The 23,397-nt window shown below is 37.2% G+C and overlaps 1 protein-coding gene across 1 annotated transcript; it reads left to right on the forward strand.

Moving 5' to 3' along the window:
• Positions 1 to 1,070: 1,070 nt before the first annotated feature.
• On the forward strand, positions 1,071 to 18,669 carry STRAP (serine/threonine kinase receptor associated protein). The gene is made up of 10 exons (XM_026502345.4): positions 1,071 to 1,532; positions 2,255 to 2,390; positions 8,577 to 8,658; positions 9,233 to 9,305; positions 11,760 to 11,856; positions 12,551 to 12,688; positions 14,087 to 14,223; positions 15,870 to 16,019; positions 16,740 to 16,805; positions 17,560 to 18,669. Exons 1-10 carry the CDS (start codon positions 1,421 to 1,423, stop codon positions 17,619 to 17,621), a joined length of 1,053 nt encoding a protein of 350 aa, XP_026358130.1. The 5' UTR covers positions 1,071 to 1,420; the 3' UTR covers positions 17,622 to 18,669.
• The last annotated feature ends 4,728 nt before the right edge of the window (positions 18,670 to 23,397 follow it).

Genomic DNA, 23,397 nt, shown 5'->3' on the forward strand with positions numbered 1-23,397 from the left:
AATGTGGAAGTACTTCAAGTCCCCGTTCAAGACTTGAATTTTGAAATACATGTTTATTTAAAAAAGATGACGGAGAAGGAAACATTCAGTCATTTGTGCTGATTTATTGGTATGTGCTAAGATATTACAGTCTTGGGAATAAAGCAGTGAAAGAATCACAAAAATCTCTGTCTTCGGTTTACATTCTAACATCAAAGGAAAGAAACAACTTGCCTCAGATAAGACGTTTCCTGCTTACAGAGGTTTTGTATGAGAAGACAACGGAGAGGTCCGCTTATTACACAGAGCGGTGACACCCATAGCCTAAGTGGGCTGCCTGCAGGAAGATAATACCAGAGTCTCTATTTATATTTAGTTTTCAGATTCTTCTAGTATGTTTTTGCCCAATTATAATGTACATGTATTTAATATAAAAAATTATCATCCCCATAATGGGAATGCAGACTCGAGTTTTACTGATACGAGTATTTTATCAAAAAAGTTTGGGGACCACTGCTCTAGAGTCCTTCGAAGTCCTTAAAAGGGAAAGTGATTTAAATTTAACTGTATTTAAAGTCACTAACACTCATGTCTAAAACGCTAGCATACAGGAATTTTTACATAGGAGTGCCTGGAGAAATTATTTTTCTTACGGGCCTGAACTTGTAGACAACCCCCGAGGGGTTGCCTTTGTAGTTGTTCATAAGAACTGAAAAAAAATTCTTGGACATTTTCGCTAGTTTGGGCCGCCGCTGGGAACTCTGGTTGTTCTGTCTAGATGTTCAGATAGCAAGCACAGTCCAGCCAGTCGGTTGCTTGGCGCTTAATTCATAGGGGCCGCCAGGTCCAGGGTCTGAGACTGGCACTCACAGCTTTCGCACTCACCAAACTCCGCCCGGAGACAGAAAGACAGTCTCTGGCTGGTCAGAGCTAGGCACGGGGTACTCTGCGGTAAAGTCTAGAGCTCCTCCAGGCGTACGTAGCCGGCGTGGGGCTAGCGTCACGTGCCCAACGTGTGCTGCTCTCGCGCCTGCGCGCTGCTATCGTATTCGCGCGGCTACCCGGCAAACTTGCGTTCTCGCTAGATCGTCACTTCCGACGGACGCTTGGCGTCATTGATAGCGTCACTTCCTGCCAGTACCGGTGTGGACGGTGCGGGTCGTGGCCGCCGGGTCTCCGGTTCTCCCCCTCCCCTACTTTCCTCCCTCCCTCCCTTTCCCTCCCTAGGCGGCTGTCGGTCGCCCGTCGCAGACTCCCTGACCCATCCCCAACCCTTTCCTGACCTCGGTGCTACCCGATTGGCCTTTTTTTCCTGTTTCTCGGCCCAGCCCCAGGCCCCAGTGTCAGGGCGGGGGCCTTGAGCCAGAGGCTCTGCGGCAAAGGAAAGAAAAGACAAGACGACCCTCGGCTCCACAGCCGGATCGCTCGGTTCGCCGCCGCCATGGCAATGAGGCAGACGCCGCTCACCTGCTCGGGCCACACGCGGCCTGTGGTCGATTTGGCCTTTAGTGGCATCACGCCCTATGGCTATTTCTTAATCAGCGCCTGCAAAGGTGAGCAGGGCCCCTGGATCCGGGTCCTTGATGGATAGGACTGGGCCGGAAGGTAGAGTGGCCGGTACTCCTCAGTGCGGAAGGGTGATCTCAGTCTTTTGAGATTGGGGCCAACGGTGGTCTGATGGGGGAAACATTGTATTAGGGATTGCGCAGCTGGAGCCAAGGGAGGGTTTTTTGATTCTCTAACGAGGCTAAGTACTGCCCCCAATTTAGGCCTTTCATTTCACTTTTATTGCTATTTTTGGAGAAGCGGGACTGTACACTTGCCTAGAAGCCCCGGCCGTTATATACTGTAATAATTTTTCAAGGATATGGGAAATGGAGAAAATAGGCCAGCCGAAGTAATACCTTTCCTTATTTTAGAGATTTGTCATTGCTTTTATTTTACTGGACATTCCTTTGTGGTATTAGCCCCATTTTTCAGTTGGAAACCGAGGTTCCGGTTAAGAACTTTGTCTAAAATAAGACTCAAATCTGGGTTATTTTTAGGCAGATCAGTATTCTTCCCACCGAATTACAAATGCTTCAGTGAGAATGTCTGGCTCAGCTCTTCAGTTGATTTATTTCTGGACGTTTTTTAGTGACCCTAGTGAATGAGAATAGTTACACAACAAAAGCAGTTTAACACTTTGCTATTTAACACTATCACTTTATGTTCGAGTCCTAAATTTTAAGTAATCTGCACTTCTAAATCACACGTCTTTTTAAATGTGTTTTAGACGGCAAACCTATGCTACGCCAGGGAGATACAGGAGACTGGATTGGAACATTTTTGGGTCATAAGGGTGCTGTTTGGGGTGCGACATTGAATAAGGATGCCACCAAAGCAGCTACAGCAGCTGCAGATTTCACTGCGTAAGTATAACCAAATTGGCCAGTTTGGGAGATCTCCATGGATCGTACTCAGAACTTCAGCCTTAGTTATTCATAAAATTCTGACCCAATGCCTACCATGGTGTTTGAGCTCACTAAAATTCCGCTCTGTTCCTTTCTGCTTTTTTTTCTCTTCAGTGGTTCTCATCAATTTTCAGAGACTTTAAATGACTTTTCTGTATGTCTGGATTGGGACCAAGGACTCTGCATTATTGACAAGCACTCTACATACTGAATCTTGGTGGTGGTGCTTAAAAATGCTCAACATGCGCTTTCTGAGTGGTATCACACACTTCTGTGATGCCCAAGTGCTCACGGCCCAGATTTTTAGCCCTGTTTCACTCTGGTTTTGTTAACTCGCTCTACCCATATTTAAAGCTCCTAAACCCAATTACTCTTCGTTTTCCAAGTTTTTTAAGGTTGAAATTTAAATATTCTTGGTTTTTTTGTTATGTCTACATTGTTGATTCCACCAACATAATGTCCTCTATGATGTTTTTTATGCCTCTACCACTAGTATCTTTCCTATCTTTTCATCTTCCATAGTCTTCCTAAAAACAAATTTCATCATGTCACTTCTCTAATGATCTTCCTGGTGCCTCTGCGGTTTCAGTGGTTCATGACCTCGAGTGAACCCAAAAATAACCTGGGAAGTTTTAAAATGTTCAGATGCATGTGTTGTCTGACAAATTGTTTTAATTGGTCTGGAGATGGAGTCCCCAACATCAGTTTTTTTCTTTCCTAAAGTTCTAGTTGGTTCTGATTAAGCCTTAGAATCACTGGCCTAAAGGTTAAATTTCATTTGTTGACCAGTTTAAAATTTGGCCTCATCCTAGTTTATCAGTAATCATCTGACACTACATACCATATGCCTTAACAGTCTAGTTACACTAAACTTAAATTGTTGCCAGAATACACCTTACCTATTTTGATTTTTGACTTTTACATGTGTTAGAGTGACTTGTAATGACCCACTTTCCCCTTCAGGTCACTTTCATATTTTACATAATCTTGGTATTCTAGTTCCTAATTGTGTTTATGACTTAGCAGACCCTTAAATGTTTAAACTGATGAAGGCAAAGTCAAGAGTTATTGTGTATGATAGTAAACTTTGTTAGACTCAAGTCAGGAAAGTAAACAGTCTTGTTTTTCTTTCTTCTTTTTCTTTCTTTCACAGAGTTCCAAACTAGGAGCATTTGTATATGTGTTGCTCCTTTGTTTTAAGCAAATCAAATATATGAAAAAAATGAAGACAGATTGTTTGTGGTGATGGATATGTGGCTCTATGCATTTGTTGAAATGTAGATTTCTATACCACAGAATGAATTTTACTGTATGTAAAGTTAAAAAATGAGTTACAGTATTTTAAATAAGGAGAGGGAGATATAGTGCTTACCTGGGATTAAATTTGAGATGATGAGAGATCAATTAAGAAAAGTTATAAATGTCATTAGTCTGAATTTTTTTCTGTGCCTTTCATGAATAGATTTCTGGTATGTCTTTATGCGTAGCCATTGTAAGGCTTTGTGCTGTGCCCTGTTGTGATTGTATGTAATACTGATAAAATAAGGAGCTGCTTGAATTTATATAAATCCTTTACTGTCAACAGCTTCAGGTCAGATATTACTTTAGATGTCAACATGCTACTTGTAGTGTGTCATTCTCCTTTGTTAATTTGGTAAAAGTGATTCTCAGATGGAAGACTTATGGTGAAAAGGTTCATTCCTTGTGCTCACACTATTACCTGTGTTAAAACTTCTGGCACTTTTTTTTTTTTTTTAAGATTTTATTTATTTATTTGATAGAGACAGCCAGCGAGAGAGGGAACACAAGCAGGGGGAGTGGGAGAGGAAGAAGCAGGCTCTTAGTGGAGGAGCCTGACGTGGGGCTCGAACCCAGAACACTGAGATCACGCCCTGAGCCAAAGGCAGATGCTTAACCACTGCACCACCCAGGCGCCCCAAAACTTCTGGCACTTTTATAGTACTTAATTAATTTATGTGTTCTTGAGGTCAGGTTATATTTTTTATATTCTCTGGCTTATTTAATTTCTTATATTTGTTGAGTAAATAACTAAAGGAAGTTTTCTAAAGTAGAGGGTAAAGAATGGGTGAATGATAGATCTTGGTTTTGCTTCTCCAAAGTTTGTTTTTTGCTCAGTTTAGTAGGAATATTGTCATTGGAAATGAATGTCATTGATTTTATAACAGAGGCAGAAATTGGGATTTTCAGCTCTAGATTTCAGAGGTTTGGTAGGTGGATTTTAAAAATGTCATTACTGAGGGGCGCATGGGTGGCTCAGTCGGTAGGCGTCTGCCTTTGGCTCAGGGCGTGATCTCAGAATCCTGGGATTGAGCCCCGCATTGGGCTCCCTGCTCTGCTGGGAGCCTGCTTCTTCCCCTCCCACTCCCCCTGCTTGTGTTCCCTCTCTCGCTGGCTGTCTCTCTCTCTGTCAAATAAATAAATAAAATCTTTAAAAAAAAAAAAAGTCATTGTTGAAACTAGGTTCCAGTCTGCTGTGGTTAAGTTAATAGTTAGTGAAGCAGTATTTTAAATTAAATATACTTAAGTTTTAAATGTTAACAAGATGTTAGACACTATAAACATTAGCATTAAAAAAAGACAAGCTTTTGAATTACAATACTGAAAGGGTACATTTTTGTTAACCTCAGTTCTGGGCCCTGTCAGTGTTAATTACATGAGCAAAATGCTCTGTCACCTCCTGCCTGATGGTCTTGCCCTCATCTTTAAGAGACTTGTGCAAAAGCTTGTTGGGAAGGATGCCTGTCTCTGTAAAATCGGTGAAGCCTCTCGGTTTGTACATTTGATCAAATGATAATATCAGTCCTCGGGAAGATAAAGAACTAGACAGAAATTACCGCATGTGATAACGGCCTCTGAAATGGGGAGAGAAAAAGGTGTGAAAAAATATGGCACTTTAAATACTTAATATATTGAGTCTTGGAAAGAGTAGTCAGGAGTGTATCTTGCTGCCAGAGGAACGGTTATCTTTATTTAGGTCACTTACAGAGCATTAATAACCCAAGTCCCACATTCCAGGACATGTCTCTGGATAGGTATTCAGTGGTGTTTTTCTGCTTAACAGTCCAAGTCTTGGTGTCTTATGTTTATAAGCAGCATTAAAAGCGTGAACCCTGGAGCCTGATTCTGTACTCGAATCCTGTGACCTGGAAATTTATTTAACCTCTTTCTCAGTGTCATCGTCTATAAAGATGAGAATAGAAATAGTGTGTATCTCATATGTTAGTTGTGAATATTAAGTGAGTTAAAATGTTTCTAATATTTAGAACATTGCTTAAAATCTAATGAGTATGTGTTATGTGTGTAAGGTAATGATGATAGCTACCATTCCTACTAGACCAAATTCATATTTGTTATTTTGGAACTTCTGTGGCTAAGGCCATGAAACTTTCTGGTTTTGTGCAAGGAAGGTTGAGAAGATTTAAATATTAAGAAGAAATGCTTTTGCTTTTTCCCCCACCTCAGTTTCCTGCCATATCATGGTGAGAAAGATGTAAGCATTCACTTTGGTTAGGCCTGAGTTCATGTGCTAGCTATGTTTTGTGTTTCCAGTTTGATCATGGATCACTTCTTAAAAGTTTGACTTTGGTATTTATAAGAGGGGTGTAAGACCATTTCTTAAAAGTTTGACTTTGGTATCTGTAAGATGGGTGTAAGACCACATGGTTATTGGGAAGATTTGAGAGATCTTTCTCCATTTAACATCCTTGAAGTCTGGCATAGCGTCTGTTGCATAGTGGCTGCTCAATAAGTAGCTGAGGCTTACTCAGCGTTTGTTCAGTGTCTGTCTTTTAGAAGTGGGAGTGCTTGTCATGTGTATTCTCTTTTAATGATTTGTATGGAGCTTGCTGTTATGGAACTGGAACCAGCTAAAGAATAGCTTCCCCAACTTACCTGATTAATCATAGTTGGTATAAATCATTTTTAGGAAGTTCTTCCTCCCTTCCCCATTCTCATGTTTCTCAGAAAATTAATTGATGTCATGTTTATGTAGAAGTGAATTGTGTTCTTATGGAGCAAATACATTTAGCAGAGCTGGTATGTGGGTCAGTTGGGAATATTATCTTGAGTAATTCAGGCAGTTGAGTCAGGTGCTGAGTACCCTATTCCCTGAAATTCCCTCCTCTTACATCTTCTAATTCATGAAGCTAATACAGGCTTTACTGCCCATGATCGTCTTAGCATCTCCACTTCCCTCTCATTAAAATCATCCAGACAGAATGCCAAAAGTGGAGAATATTATTATGCTCTGTTCCAGAAGATAATTAAATAGATCTGCAGTTGGGCCCCGAAGTCTGTAGGTAACCAAAGTGTGTGATCACATTTCTCTTGTAAAAGACAATAGAAAGATTGATTTTTCTCTGAATAAGGTTGTCGATAAATTGAAGGTGGTATTACCTCCTTTTTGATGACTTTGTCAACATGTTAAGATAGCTAGGCAATGTTTTTCACCCAGAAAAGCCTAATTTTTTGTTAAGGCTTTAAAAAAGTTAAGCAGCCCCTCTGTTGAGACTTGTGGTAAGTCTGTTCTCATGTTCTCAGGATGTGAAAAGTATTGATCGTTTAGCATTAATCATTATATGCACAAAACGGGATACAAGGTGGGTCAGTAGTTTAGGGAGATGACAAGTACTTCATGAGTTGTGCAGGAAATAAATGCTACAAGGTTAGCTGAGGAAAGGATACTGTTAATGATGCTTCACTGCCCTGATTTGAGCCCTGCAGCCAGCTGGGTAATATCCGTTTCATGCCTGGAGATTGAAAAATACATTAGAAAACATTTAGGTTATTCCAGAATATTTTTAGGGCTGTAAGCCTTTTTAGGACTCTTACTGTGAATAATGAAATATGCCAAAGTTAGTGCAAGTGATTAGAGCATGCTCTGTCACAGAGTGTCATCTTCAAATAGGAGAGAAAAGACTAGATCTGGTGGTCCCTCCTGGATGATACTTTGATCATGCTCCCCTGCCCCATTTATTGTTCCCTTTTATTATTTATTTATTTATTTATTTATTTATTTATTTATTTATTTATTTTTAAAGATTTTATTTATTTATTCGACAGAGATAGAGACAGCCAGCGAGAGAGGGAACACAAGCAGGGGGAGTGGGAGAGGAAGAAGCAGGCTCATAGCAGAGGAGCCTGATGTGGGGCTCGATCCCATAACGCCAGGATCACGCCCTGAGCCGAAGGCAGACGCTTAACCGCTGTGCCACCCAGGCGCCCCTATTCCCTTTATTTTTAAAAATAAATGTCAATTATATTAAAATGAAAATCTTAATAGAGCATAGCTTATTCACTCTTAACAGTTCTTTTCCCAGTAAGCAAAGTTTTCTTGTTTATTTTTCAGTGACCTCTTCTGTTATAAAATGACCTTTTTTTTCACTTCAATCTTTTTTATTGGGAAAACCCCTTACAATATTTTTCTAATGTATTATTATTATCCCCTGATGTAATGCATACGTACATATGTGTATAGACACACAACCACATATATATTTTGGGTTGAGGGGGTCAGAGAAAGAGTTGAGAGGTTAAAAATCCTGTATTAGCATTATATAATCAAAGGCTGATATTTTGGGGGAAAGTTAACTGGATTAGAATTTGAGAATTTTAAGAATCAACTTTGAGGAAGAAATGGGGAGAATATTTTCTTCTCTACTGTCTTGATTGAAAATTTTATGTATCAGGGCCTTTCATTCTCTTGTAAATTCTTTTTAAGATTTCTTGTTTTTCATTTTTTTGTTTTACATGTGCCTGAGAATAGAGAATAGAGAAACAAATTAGAAAGATGAAACTTAAAATTGGTTAAAATGTTTTTCAGTCTTGCTAAAAGGATGTTATGGCTGTAGGCTAAAAGTAAGGATGGGCTGGTTCATGAATCTCATTTACTTAAATTTGTAGGTCTTTTCCTTTGTCAAAATTAGATTGTTATATGGCTTCTATAGGTAAATTTCTTTTCCTTTAGAATCGTTGAAATAATCAAATGAACTCTTAACAGTGAGGGATATTAGAGATAATGGGAGACTTATACTGCATTTATGTAACACTTCACATACCTAACTTACTTGGTTATCATCAAAATTACCATTATATTTATCTTATAATTTTACTTTTTACTTTTAGCAAAGTGTGGGATGCTGTCTCAGGAGATGAATTGATGACCCTGGCTCATAAACACATTGTCAAGACTGTGGATTTTACACAGGTATCAGAAAACAGAATTTATTTTAGGGAGTTAAATTGCTGTTATTATGGGATGTAATAATGGTTGTGTATTTGATTGTTTTGTATATTTGTTGTATATTTGGGGCGGATGTTAGGTGTATATTGGTGTATATATGATTTAATTGCAGCTTAAGCTATACAAATTTATTTAGTTAATCCTAAGATACGGTGGAACTCCTGGATCAGTTCTCTATCAGTAGCAGCGAACATCTAAAATGTGCAAATAATCTTTCCTCACTACTTTCAGAAGGGAGAGAATAAATTTGAGATCATCAAAGAGGTGTTACTTAGAGAGGGAAGCAGGATCAGGGCAGATGGAGAAAATTCTTGTGGTAGGTGGCATAATACATTTGAACTGTAGAGCTTAAAGGGTTTTGGCAATTGTGAGAAGGACAGATGTTCTCTAGTATGGTCTCAGAAGTCATTGGCTTGTATTGCACCTCTGTGATGTCTGCAAACTTCATTTGGATTTTAGTTGGTGTTGAAGAAGCTTCAAAGAGATACAGCTATTAAAATGGTTGCTCTGTTAACATTTCGCTTGTGTGTGTTTTCAGGATAGTAATTACTTGTTAACCGGGGGACAGGATAAACTGTTACGCATATATGATTTGAACAAGCCTGAAGCAGGTAAGTGTAATTTATGTGTTTGTATTATATTTTCTTTTAATTTAAATAAGTTTTCTTGATTAAAGGAATCATGGTCAGTACTCAAATTTAGAAATTAAAGATGGTCGCAAAGAGAAAACTGAAAACAATCCAGTATTCATCACTGTTAATATCTTTTAATTTTTGGTTCATATTCTTCTAGGCTTTTTTTCTATGGAGATATCTTTTTTAATGTCCATTTATTTGCTACATTGTGCTTGTACAGTTTTCTTACAACTTAAAAATTTATCTTGCTAAATTTTTATCATACTAAATTTAAAAAGGTGCATTGCACTGTTACTGCTTTTTGGTAAGAAAGAATGGTTGTCTGTAGAAGGTGAGTAGGGTGAGAACTTCAGTGTGCATATTTTGTTCAGATTTTTGAACCATGTGAATATATTAGCTAATCAGAAGAATTTTTAAAATTTAAAAAATTACAATTTTTTTCATATCTATAAATATTGTATCCACTGTTTTTAATGACTATATCATTTTTCATGCTATGAATAACTGGATTAACTAATGTCTTACTGTGTCCCATTTGGGCTATTGACAGATTTTAAATATAAGTGGTGTTATGCTTAATATTCTAATGGTTGCACATATTTCCACAATTATTTCCATAGAATAATTACATAGAAATAGAATTGTTGGGATAAAAAGGAGGTACACTTGGAAGCCATTGGTAGGTATTACCAGAGTGTGCTCCACCAAAGTATAAAAATACATACCTATAGCTAACCTGTTCTGGCAAACACTGATAACTAACTTTGTCTTTTCCAATTTAATTGAAGAAAAATGATTCTGTGATATTAATGTGAACTTGGAAAAAAAATTATTCATGAGAATAAAACACTGTTGAATATCATTTTAATGTATTCTCTGTGAACTACTAGTCTGTTCATGCCCTTTGCCAATTTATCTGTTGTGATGTTCATCATCTTCTTAGTGGTTTTAAGGTTCTTTATTATATTCCAATTTGTCATTTGCTTTTAAATTTTGTTAATAAGGTTTATGGTATACACATTGTAAAGTTTTTGATGGTGAAATTTATCATTTCCTTTATGAATTCTCTTATTGCATAGAAGTTGTAAAAGACGTATTTTCTTCCCTGGTCCAGATATTCATCTCTTTTGTAGTATCTTAATGCTTTTCTAGCCACATAATACATAATATATATTTCAGAAGCTACCAGATTAAGATGAACAGGGTTTTGTTTTATTTATTTTATATTCTTACATTTTGTATTGTGGGCATTTATTATTTATTCATAAATCTATCAACTTAAGAAGTTTGTATGAACGTCAAAGCTACATTGGATATTAAACAGTTATTCTCAAGGTAGCTCTCTTTCCTGAAAGCATTTCTAAGATGAGCAAACAGACTACATTTATAGATTTCTTCATTGGCACCTGGAGGTATTTCTCTTCATTCTCTTTGATAACTTTATGCCAGAACATAGCAAAGTACTTGGACCTCAATCAGTGTGCCTTTCTGACTCAGCAAGGTAGTTCAGGCCTTACGTGGGCCATTTTTCATCTTTTGCCTTTCTCAAAGCTGCCTTTTGAAAGTGGCTCTTCACCGTACTGGCAATAGAAATAATAGCAATTAACTGCTCTTACTGTATGTCAGACTCCAGGTTAGAAACCTTAGATATATATTCTCATTTGATCTTCATACTTAAACTATGAGGTGTAGTAGCTGTTGTTATCCCATGTTACAGATGAAGAAATGAAAGGGCTAAGTAACCTTTACTTCAGCAGATTAAGTAACTTGCCCAAAATCAAAGTAGTGTTGAATGGCTTTGCCTCCAGCATCTGCTTTTGCCCAGAGATAACACTGAGTAGTAGTAGTTGTTGTTGTTGTTTTAATGTTTTGAAGAGAAAGTCTCCAACAGAGACTTTCTTTTTTTTTTGTTTTCCATTTTGTTTGTTTTTTTTGTTTGGTTTGGTGTTTGTTGTTTGGTTTTTTTGATGCTTTGCTCTCAGTGTGGAAATATTCTTGGGAATTACTGCATTGCTTTTATTCTTCTCTTGTCAGCCTCTACTTCCCTCTTTTTTCCTGTTACTTCCAACAGTGGCTTGGGTGAGGGTCGCAGTGTTAGTGATAATGTCAGATTAGCTTCTTTTATTTCGTTGTGGTACAGTAATGCTTTTGAAAGCAGAAACATAGCCTGGAGGGAGTGGTGTATTCACTCCCACACCCATAGCAGCATTGTTCTTGGGTTCTTTGTCGTGCAGATAAATTTTTGTTCCATTGTAGAAAAACTTAAGTGTATTCTGTGGCAACGGTAAGTTTGCATTGTGTTGGGCTTTGAAAAGTTGCACTTCAATTTAAAATGTACTTCTTTTCTTTTTAGATATTTAATTGTTCCAGTATTACTCAATTTAAAAAAGCAAATATTAACAAATGTATTTTAAATTGTTTCATTTTAAGAACCTAAGGAAATCAGCGGTCACACCTCTGGTATTAAAAAAGCTCTATGGTGCAGTGAGGATAAACAGATTCTTTCAGCTGATGATAAAACTGTCCGGTAAGTAATTTTTCTTTAGTGATTTAAAGTTGAAAAATATTTGACCTTAGTGCTTATATATTAAATATTTCTCATAACTGTATGTAGGAAGAATTATCTCTAAGCATTGAAACTTAAGTTGCACATAGGTCGCATTTTTCTGGAGCTATCCATTTACTGTTACAAACCTAGAGCAGAATCCACAAGACACTTAATTAAAATTACTGACATCTTTGTAAGCCTGTGCTCTTAACCTGCTTCAATAGACAAGCTGGCTACGGGGAGGGTGGGGGGGGGGGTCCATGAAACTCCCGAAATCCTACACACAATTTTGTGTGCTGACACCTGATGTTTTTTTCCTGTGGAAATATATATATAACTATCATCAGATTCACAAATACAGAATGTAAGAACTATTATTTAGAGTGACGCTAAAATTGGTAAGATTAGGACTTATATGTATGTCTTACAGCGTAGTTTTGCTAAGGGAGGTATATTTAAATATTAAAGTTGACTTCACTAACAAGATACTAACTAATTTAACATTGTATAGGAACCCCAGTTTCTGTGTCATCCATAACTGAAGAGTTGGAATATAGGTTTTACTACAATTGTGATTATTCTTTCATTGGTTAATCTGTAGATATAATCGGGAATTAAGCTTTTTTTCTTAAATGAGTAAATACCACCATATTTTCCTTTTCCTCTTTTGCAGCCTTTGGGATCATGCTACCATGACAGAAGTGAAATCTCTAAATTTTAATATGTCTGTTAGCAGTATGGAATATATTCCTGAGGGAGAGATCTTGGTTATAACTTATGGACGATCTATTGCTTTTCATAGTGCAGTAAGGTATGTCCAAGAAATACCTTCTTTTTTTTTTTTTTTTTTGTAACTTGAAAATTGGAAGGCACATATGAAAGGTATTTAACTCTTTAGCAAGGCAAATCTTGGCCTATACTATATAGTATGGGGGAAATGTTTTCATACCATTAATAATGTGTATTTTAAGAATTTGATATACTGAGGAATTAATCCAGCTAATTTCCAATATTTAGGGGACATTATTGGTAAAATTTAGTAACTTTGAAATTTTTTTTCTTTTTTTAAATTTTATTTTTCTTAAAAAGATCACCAGATTGGTGTTATAATTAATGTTCATTACTGTCCAATGCCACTGTGATCTTGATTCTTATTTTCTTTTTTACAGCTTTAGAGAAATAGTGATTTTTTTCTTCCATTCTGAAGTTTGTGTAGACCTTTTTTAAAAATAGACTTAATTTTTTTGTGACTATAAATGTAGTTAAATGCCCTTGTTGACATTTGGAAGAGATAATTAAAAAAAATTTACCCATTGTTCTTCAACCATAGATGCCAGAATGTTAAATGGTAGTTGTATTTTCCGTTAGTCTTTTTTTCTTTGTTACACATGTATAACATTATATTTGTATATTTGTGTGGGTATTTTTTTTTGTTTTAGTTACTAGGGCCCTGTGAGTGTAATTTCGATTTTTTATTTTAAACTATTCTTAGCTATTAAAAATTGTTTGAACATATTTTTGCTAGGTGTATTACATTATAGGTTTTACTAAGTTATGTATCAATTTCTTTGAAAGAGCTGATGTCCAAACTCATTGATATTCATGTGAAGCTCTTCATATGCATTGATTTTTATTATATAGCTATAGTGTCAAATTTGGTTATTCTTTCAAAAGCTTGATAGTAAAAATGGAACCATCTTTAGCAGTTTTATATTTTTGTGGTATTGAAGGTTTTGTTGCAGAAGCTTATAAATTCTCAGCAATTGAGAATAATGTACAAGTAATCCATTATGTTAATTACTTACTATAAAACATTTTCTGTTCTCAAAGGTAATGCATGGTTGTCATGGAAAAATCAAACAATACAGAATTAAATTTCTTTCAATGCAAAAATCCAGATATATTAGGCATACTGTTGTTAATGAGCCAGCACAGTCATTTCCAGGAAAGCACTCACTGCACAAAGTGTCTTTGTATTCCTCGAATGAACTCTACTTGGGCATAGTATCCCTTCTGGACTTTTTTTGCTAATATTATTTAGAGTTTTTTTTTTTTTTTTTTTTTTTAGCATCACTATTTATGTTTGACTAAATCAAGATATAATTATTTCTTGGGTTTCAGAAATTAGGAACAGTTTAAAAGTAACTATTTCCTGGTATTGTTTATGTAGTATTCAAAATTTATAAATATTGTATAAATTATTTTCCAGTTTGGACCCAATTAAGTCCTTTGAAGCTCCTGCAACCATCAATTCTGCATCTCTTCATCCTGAGAAAGAATTTCTTGTTGCAGGTGGTGAAGACTTTAAACTTTATAAGTATGATTATAATAGTGGAGAAGAATTAGGTGAGTTCTCTTTCCTCCCTTAAAATGATATGGTTACATTTATCAAATGCTAGGTTTCAGTAATTAACACCTCAGTTAGCAAATTTTTCAGCTAACTAAACCTTGTTATTTCCAAGTGAAAAAAGTAAAGGATTTTTTTCCACTTTTGGTAGAAGTATTTACAGAGCTATAAACAAAGCATGCCAGACTCTTAATTTTACCTTTTCCTTTTTACTTAAGTTCATTGTATTCTGATAGCCTGTACAGTAGTGCAGTATATTTATTGGGGGTAAGAGGAGGCAGTCCTACGTCAAAATCATGTTAAAGAGATGTAAGGGTATTTATTCTTTCTGAAGTATAGGGCTGGTATGTAGCCCATCTACCTGGCTCCCCCTTTGCCAGTGTAAGAATCTCTAAGCTCTATAGAGAAAGGTGTGGGCGAAGAACAGCCATGGTGTATTATAGGGATACCTTTAAGCATCTGAATTGGAGGGGATTTTTGTTTGGGTTTTTTTGGAGTCTGACTTTTGCTTCCACTTTCATAATAGTCCTTCATAAAGGGGAACGGCATATAAGATTAATTTGAAGTTAATGTACATCCTAATTTTACATTTATCTGATTGACTAGGGTATGTCATAATCATGGTTCTCAGTATCTACTTTTAGGCTTCACAAAGTATTGCTTTTTGAACTAGTATATTTAGTTTTTATAGTTTCTTACTCTGTAAGCTGCTACTTTGTCCATCTGTCCTGTTTTGCCACCCAAGGAAATTAAGCTTGCAAGAATTCTACACAGAGAACAAAAGACAACCGTTTATGTTTTGTTTCTTTGGGAAAACTAATGGATTTGGGTTGGGCAAGTGGAAGTTTGGTGAACGGACCATATAGAATCTATTATAATTGCTTATGGTTCACCCTTTGTTGTTTGAATATGTGACTTTTAAATGGGAGATCCTTTTTTATTATTTTTATTTAATGTCAGTTTTCAGAGTTTCAGAGTGTTTTGGCCAGGTTTTTTATTCTTTTTCAAAAAGAAGTAAATTATTTACTGAGATTTGTGGTCACAGTGAACACCGGACATTGCACCCAGCTTATTTTCCATTCCAAGCCTCCCATATTCTTTCTACTCTCATGAAAGTTTTTACTCTTATGATAATACTTTCTTGATAGTCTGTGGTTGGACAGAGATGGGGAAAGATGAGGGTCCCTGAGTTGAGTGGACCTGTGTGTAAAAGAGCTCCATCTGGTGGCTCTCTGTGGTTATAATAAGAATTGGTTCCCTGGTAAATAGGCAGTGAGCTTAGGATGTGGAAGTTGGGATTGAACTGACAGACTTTAGATCTGCTTTCTGTAGAATTTACTCCCTTCCTTCACCGTTTTTGGGACATGAAGCCTCTTTTTTTTTTTTCTTTTCAGAGGGACAGTATGACACCGTAATGTGTGCTAGAATTGGAAGGGGGTAATTCTACAGAGAAATGGTAGACCTTATTTACCACTTTGTGATAAGAATCACTATTTTTAATGAAGTTTAGTTCTTTGAATTTGCACTGAAGAATATGACATCTTCCCAATAATACAGAGTATTATTAATAATACTAATAGTGTATCAATACTTAACCAACGTTTAAGTTTTTAAATTATCTAATGGCCCTTTTCCTCTTTTTCAGAATCCTACAAAGGACACTTTGGTCCTATTCACTGTGTGAGATTTAGTCCTGATGGAGAGCTCTATGCCAGTGGTTCTGAAGATGGAACATTGAGACTATGGCAAACTGTGGTAGGAAAAACATACGGCCTTTGGAAATGTGTACTTCCTGGTAAGAATTTGTATTCAAAGTTATCAAGTTAAGGGAGTGCCTGGCTGGCTCAGTTGGTGGAGCATGTGACTTTTGATATCAGGGTCGTGAGTTCAAGCCTGATGTTGGTAGAGTTTACTTCAAAAAAAAAAAAAGACAGAGTTATCAAGTTAAGCTTCATAATTTTATGTCATTTTTCATCATTTTATTTCTATGTTTCTGTTTTCTATAGATTTTATTTAATATGGTTTAAGCAGAAAAGCCGATAATTATAAATTGGCTTCTGTGTTATTTTGTTTGGTTAAATTTTTTTGTTGTGTTTTCTGTTTGTGTGTGTGTGTGTTTTCTAGTCTATTCCTGAATTTTTTACACTAGATCATTTGGTGAATGACATGGACCTATTCAAAATTTGCTAGAGGGCAATAGAATTTACTTAGAATTTCTAAGTAAATGTATTTAATCTCTGGTATTACTCACTGATTCTTATTAATAAAATAGACATGTTTTTAATAAAAATACTTAGTTATTGATCCCAAAGTAGTTGTGGTATGAACTTAAAAGTGAACTTTGAGGAAAGACGTACTGTTTTAGAATCACAGTCCTTAAAAAAGAAGAGGTTCCTATTATGCTTTGTAGCTCATTGCTTAGAATAGTGTTGGTGCACTCTTCTTACTTATTAAATATTGAGAGTTATTGGTAATACTATAATTCACATAATCATGATTGCTTTTCTTTTTATAGAAGAGGATAGTGGTGAGCTGGCAAAGCCAAAGATCAGTTTTCCAGAGACAACAGAAGAGGAGCTAGGTAAATACTAATGAATTAACTTTTGTAGAGTCCTGGGGGATTTAAAATTGAACTGTTCGGTGAGTTTTACTCATTGACAAAGGAAATTTATTAAATATGATCATACTTAAATAATGGAAAGTTTACATATATGTATTTTTATATACACATTTATAAAATAAATGTCTATTGCATAGTAGCAGTCATGGAGATGTAGTGTGGATCTGAGGTGGTTTACTCTTATAGCACTTGGAATCTAACTTGAGGCAGTTGCTAAAATAAAAAAAAATTGTTACAGTTATAGTTGTTATTTAATATTTATTAAGCACTTACTATGTACCAAATGCTGTTTCCCAAATCTAGAATTACAGATTGTAAGGTGCACTGATTGTGTAATATTGTTTGAAACTTGAATAAATAAAGGAGGGGGCCAAATCTTTTAATATATGACTTTAATTCAGTTCTTACTAGATAGGTGGAATCAATGAAACCTTAGCCCAGAAGAAGGGTCCCTGGGAAGTTAAGTTATGGTGTAAAAGAGTTTGATGGGTGGAATGTGTGAACTATTTTTTCATTGCATTTTCAGTGGCATGAGTCTAGTCGTGATTGGTATGTGCCCTTGTTCTCTTTTGCTTCCCCTCACCAGCACACTGAAAAAATCTTTTTATCCCTTCATTACACAGAAATGTGGCCAACACAGAAATTTACACAGACATTTTCTTTATTAAGTTGACTAATGTGGGGTTTTTTTTTAATTGTTATTTTTTCATTACAGAAGAAATTGCTTCAGAGAATTCAGATTCCATCTATAGTTCAACTCCTGAAGTGAAGGCCTGAGCATTGGGCGTATGCCTCAGATAATGTACAACTTATGGACTGAAACAAGCAAGCAGAGAAAAGCATCAGCCTCCCAGAGTTACTCTCTGCTTAAGGCAAACATGGGCAGTAAATAATGGGGAATGTGAATTAGCTCCAGTGCTGGCACTAACTTGGTATTACCTGTATGTGAAAAGGCAAGAGTATCAGATGAGGGCAGGTGGAATTAGGCTCTTGTGGTATGGCCGGTTGTCTTTTTAATGGATATGTGCAAGCCAACATCCAATTTCTCTTCTTACAATTAGATTTCTTGTAGCCGTTTATGTTATTATGGAGAAGAAAAATATATTGGCCTATTTTTCTGACTTTTCCCTTAAAGCAGAAAGCCTTTTTTTTTTTTTTTTTTTGCTTTAGTTGTAAAGAAGAGGGAATACATGATAAAGTAATTGGTTTGATTTCTCTTTCAGTGTATACTGCTTCTGAACGTCTAATTGTTTTAGTTGTCTAAATAAAATGCCTCTAGAACAAAACAACGTTTGTTTCCTGGGAAAAATACGGATTTGAGTTTATAAATGGAAATTGCCAGAAAGTTTTTCTACATCATAACTATATCAAAAGACAGTATGGTTAGACAGTCTTTAGTAAACGTATTGTTGCCTAATTTTGAAATTTAGTTACTTGTACTGCATTTTTAAAATGTCCATGTTTTTTGCTGGGTTTGCATTTACCTTCCTCCTACATCGGATAGAAATGCTTGACCTGCTTTTTAAAAAAATTTCAGAGTAATGACTTATTTAAATGATACGTGCTAGTTATAAGGAAAAAAATAAGGTGAGTCAGAATTGGCAGAAAACAGGAAAATTGCTTAAAATTGCACCATCCCCTAAATCCGTTAAAATCAGTGAGCATTCATGGCACTTTTGTGTATCTGTATGTGTGTATGCAGATAGAAAATATTTTATAAAAGTGGGATAATTATAGGTCTGCAATGTTTATTTTACTTTATTCTTCAAGTGCAGATGGCATTCAAAAAACCTTTTTACCAACCTAATAAAATCGGTCAATTGGGTTTAGACTTGTACTTATTTTTTAAAATATAAGGAGTATATTAAACTAGTAATTTGCAAATACTTTAGACCAATGAATAACATCTCTGTCAAATTGCTTTTTCTGTCCTTATTCATCTTGTGAATGACCCTTGATAACTTTTCTTAAAAGAAATAACCAAGCAGAGAGTAAGTTTCCGGGCATTTGTGGAACAAAGCCCTATTGGCCGTGACAGCCTCCGAAGGCCAAGAGAGGTATGTCATGGGAGAGAGCCGCTGACCAGCCATACGCGGTCTCATAGGACGGTAGTCTTGTGTCATCCTGCTACATGCCTGGTCCTCTGCTTTGCCGTAGCAGTGTTGTCAGTGTACCATGGGCTGCTTAGACTCCAGTCAGAGTCTGACTTACCTTAAAGTTGAGATTTAGATGCGCCAGAGTGGAATCACGAAATTGCTGGATATTTATGAAATTTATGATTCAAGGGGATTTCTTCTACTTAGGTTTTATAAAACTCTAAAGACCGTACACAGATACATGCTTATACATCACTGGGTGGCAGATAGCTTGGAATCTATGAAAGTTGTTTTAAGCTTTTAAGTTGGAGAATTTCAAACCATGAAGTTGTGTCATACTGCGCCTTTTATTTCTTTTGTGACTAGAATGTTCATGTTGATCATATCTCTGCGTTGATACAAACTGTCAAGTTCTTATGCTTTTAGTCCATTTTTAGATACTGGTTACTCAGGTAAGTCATAATCAGTGTTCAGCTTTTGCCAGATTAATAGAGTTATTTTTGATCATTAGCTCCTTTTGTTCTTACTTGTTTTTAAGATTTTTTTTTTTTTATTCATAAGTAATCTCTGTATCCAATGTGTGGCTCAAACCTGCAACCCTGAAATCAAGAGTCATATGCTCCATGGACTGAGCCAGCCAGACACCCTGCTACTTTTGTTTTTAATAACACGGCATGTTTTCAGAGATTTTAACTTTTTTTTTTTTTGAAGATTTATTATTTATTTTAGGGAGGGAGAGAATGTCTCAAGCAGACTCTGAACTGAGCACAGAGTCCAATGTGGGACTCGATCCCACGATCCTGAGATTGTGACCTGAGCCGAAACCAAGAGTTGGACGCTTAACTGAATATGCCACTTCAGGCACCCCTGCTATTTAGTTCTTAAGGCTAACCTTGTTTTTCTTTGTAGTTATATATACTGGGTATACAGACCCCCTAGCAGACTATGGAAACAACCAGTTTGGTATCCTTCGTGTATTGATTTTCTGTTGCTGCTGTAGCAAATTACCAGATTTTTGGCTGAAAACAACACAAATCTGTCTTACAGTTAAGGAGGTCAAAAAATCTAAAATGAGTCTCACTAATCTAAAAGTCAGCTTGCATTAGTTCTGAAGGACTCCAGGAGAGCATCTGGTTCCTTGCATTTCCTGCTTCTAAAAGTTGCTGACATTCCTTGGCTCATGGTCTCTTCCTCTGTTTTCAAAGCCAGCAGCTTAGTATCTTCAAATTTTGGACTCCCTTGCCACCCTCCTTCACTTAAAAGGACATGTGTGACTACATTGGACCTACCTGGATAATTTCCCCAGTTCAAGATTCTTAATGACATCTACAAACTTTTTTTGCCATGTAAGGTCATATTTGTAGGTTCCAGGAATTAGGACATGGATATCTTTTTCTGTTCTTGTTTTATTGAACCTTCGGCAGTGTTCGTCTACTGACTTTTTTTTTTAAGATTTTATCTATTTGAGAGAGTGAGTGACAGAGCACAGGTCAGGGGGAGAGGCAAGAGGAGAGGGAGAGGCAGATTCCCCGCTGAGCAGGAAGCCAGACATGGGCCTGATCCCAGGACTCTGGGATCATGACCTGAACCAAGGCAGACACTTAACCCACTGAGCCACCCAGGCCCCCCTGACTTGTTTCTGAAATACATTTTTTTCATTTCTATGAAACCACACTCCTAGTTTTCCTTACACTTTTTTTATTGCTCCTGTATTTGCCAGTTCCTCCTTTTCTGCTGGGCTGTACTTCTGAGTTCATCTCTCCAAGGAGGGGGGGATCTATTATTATGGCATTCATTATTTTCTGGTATATCCATTCTGTCCTCCTGAGCACCAGAGTTTAATGGCTTAGTTGAGTGTTGTGCCTTAAGTCTCTCAGTCATACTTTTTTTAAAACAAGTCTTAATTTTTCAGCCAAACCAATCTCTCTCTCAACCTACTACTTACTCCAGCAACCCGCACTACCTATTACTTGTTCAAACTAAAGAGAAGTCCTTTTAGTTTGAAGGGGCACCTGGGTGGCTCAGTTGGTTAAGCGGCCAACTCTTGGTTTTGGCTCAGGTCATGATCTCAGGGTCCTGGGATTGAGTCCCTCGTCAGGCTCTGTGCTCAGTACGGAGTCTGTTTGAGATTCTCTCTCTGCCCGTCTCTTGCTCATGCTTCTCCCACTCTCTTGCTCTCTCCCTCTCTCTAGAATAAATAAGTAAAATCTTTTTAAAAAATGAAAGTCCTTGAGTCCATTCTCATCCCCATTTCTAGTTTATACACAAATCTTGTGGACTCTTCTGAATCTGCCTTGCCTCTTCTCCATTGTTCCTCCATAGGCCAGGCTGTCTGTTTTTCGCTTGACACTATTGCCATGCCTTGCTGACTGCCCTTCTTGTCCTCACTCCCCCTACCCTGCCCTCATCCCATCTACCCTCTACATGGCAGGAAAGGTGATTGCTTTAGGATTTGAAGAGGCCAAGGGACTGCCTTATTTAAATCCATAGTGGCTTCCCTTTATACCACTTTTTTTTATGATCAGACTTCTGCCTTCTGTGACCTCTTCATTTTTCCTTTGTTTGCTTACACTGCTGTAGCCATGGTGGCTTCATTTCTATCCCAAGGCCTTTTCACTTGGCTTGCTGCTACTTGGTCCACTCTTACCTAATATTTGCATGGCTAACCCTTTCTTGTGATTTGGGTCTCAAGTCCTCCTGTATCCCTTCTCCTGTTTCTTATTATTTTGCCTTTATTTTATTCATAATTCTTAATCACTATCTGAAATTATCTTGCTTATTTTTCATCTTCAACAATACTACCCTTTGCCTAGAAAAGAGCTTGTTACGCTAATAAGTGCTCAAAAGTTGTTGAAACAAGGCCCTAAATTAGCACCAAATCTTACCACACCAGGAAGATAATTTTCCAGTTATCCCCCATGCAGCAGATCATCCTGTTCACTGAAGAATCAGACATGGTAGGAATCCATTCAAACCCTTTGCCCATGTACAGCCAAACGCAACCTGAGGCCCACTTACCCAGGAGAGTCCAGCTTGTATGATGGTCTCATCTCCACTCACTGTTTCCCATTCCATTCTTGCTATAGAGCCTCCTCTTTGTGTCCTACTGTGCAGTAGGTCATGGTAACTGAATTCCCTTCTAGTTTTTAGTCATTTCACTTGTGTATCATTACTTCTCAGTTTTAGTATCATCCACAGGTTTCGCCCAAGAAACCAGGATTGAGTGTGGTCAGTAAATTGTCTTGAGAATTTTTCCTACCAGTAAATAAAGTTAACACATTCTTTTTAATGGCTATAAAATAGTATGGTAAATAGGTGCCATGATTTATAATTTAAAATGTTATGTTTTTAGTAGTTCTAATTTAGTGGAATTATTAACTGAGCTGCCTTTTCTTCTTTGAGACTAAGGGTAGAGGGGTGGGGCACATAGATGTAATCTTCCAGAAGGAGAAACAACAAAATGGCAATTGAAAATGCAGACTAGGGGAAAACATTTCTTTAGTATCTACTATGTTTTACACCAGGAGGATTAATATTTTGAAACAAAAAATGATTCCTGGGGCCCCTGGGTGGCTCAGTTGGTTAAGCCTCTGCCTTTGGCTCAGGTCATGATCCCAGGGTCCTGGAATCCAGCCCAGCATTGGGGGGGGGGGGGGGGGTTCCCTGCTCAGCAGGGAGTGCGCTTCTTCCTTTCCCTCTGCCCCTCCTCCCTGCTTCTGTTTGCTCCCTTGCTTGCTCGCTCGCTCTCTTGCACGCACGCACTCTCTCGCAAGCAAAAAAAATAAAATCTTTAACAAAATAAAATAAAATCTCCTACCACAGGGACTGGCTCGATCTTGGACAAGCCACAACTGAGTTTTCTTTCTCCCAACAGAGTGGAGGTGCCTCTGATTGTGAGCAGAGATGAGTTGACTAGTAGTCTATGTTGAGTGACTCTAGACAATTTTAACCTCCTGGTTACAGAAAAGTTAGGCTGAAAAAATGTGACTATCACAGATTCAGAGTTTAGAGCTCCAAGAAATTGTCAAGGTCATTTCTTAGAGATGAGGAAAATGAAGCTTAGAAAGGCAATTCATGTACCTAGTGTCCCCCTTAATTGCCATCCCTGCTATGCTGAGAAACCAGACTTCTCACTTCTAAGGCCCTACCCCCGCCCTGCAACGGAGCTGCTTCTCTTCATGAGGTCTAGGTTAGAAGTCACAGTGTGCTCTGGGCCATTGTTTGCTCGCTGGCTGCGAAGGGATCAGTGCTGCCCTTCAGGTAGAGGCTGCAGAGCTCTCTGCACTTGGACAGTTAACTTAATCTCGTTTCTTAATCTTACAGTGAAAAGTTTCTAAACGTTTATTCAGTGCATTTGGCAACTCAAACATTTTAAAACGGGTTTTGGTGGCATTATTTCGGGAGCTAGTACTCTAGTCCCACATTTGGGGGAGTAGTGCAGGAGAGCGGCGGTAGGA

Source organism: Ursus arctos, unplaced genomic scaffold (assembly GCF_023065955.2).
Source record: "Ursus arctos isolate Adak ecotype North America unplaced genomic scaffold, UrsArc2.0 scaffold_26, whole genome shotgun sequence".
In the NCBI taxonomy this organism is placed as follows: Eukaryota; Metazoa; Chordata; class Mammalia; order Carnivora; family Ursidae; genus Ursus; species Ursus arctos.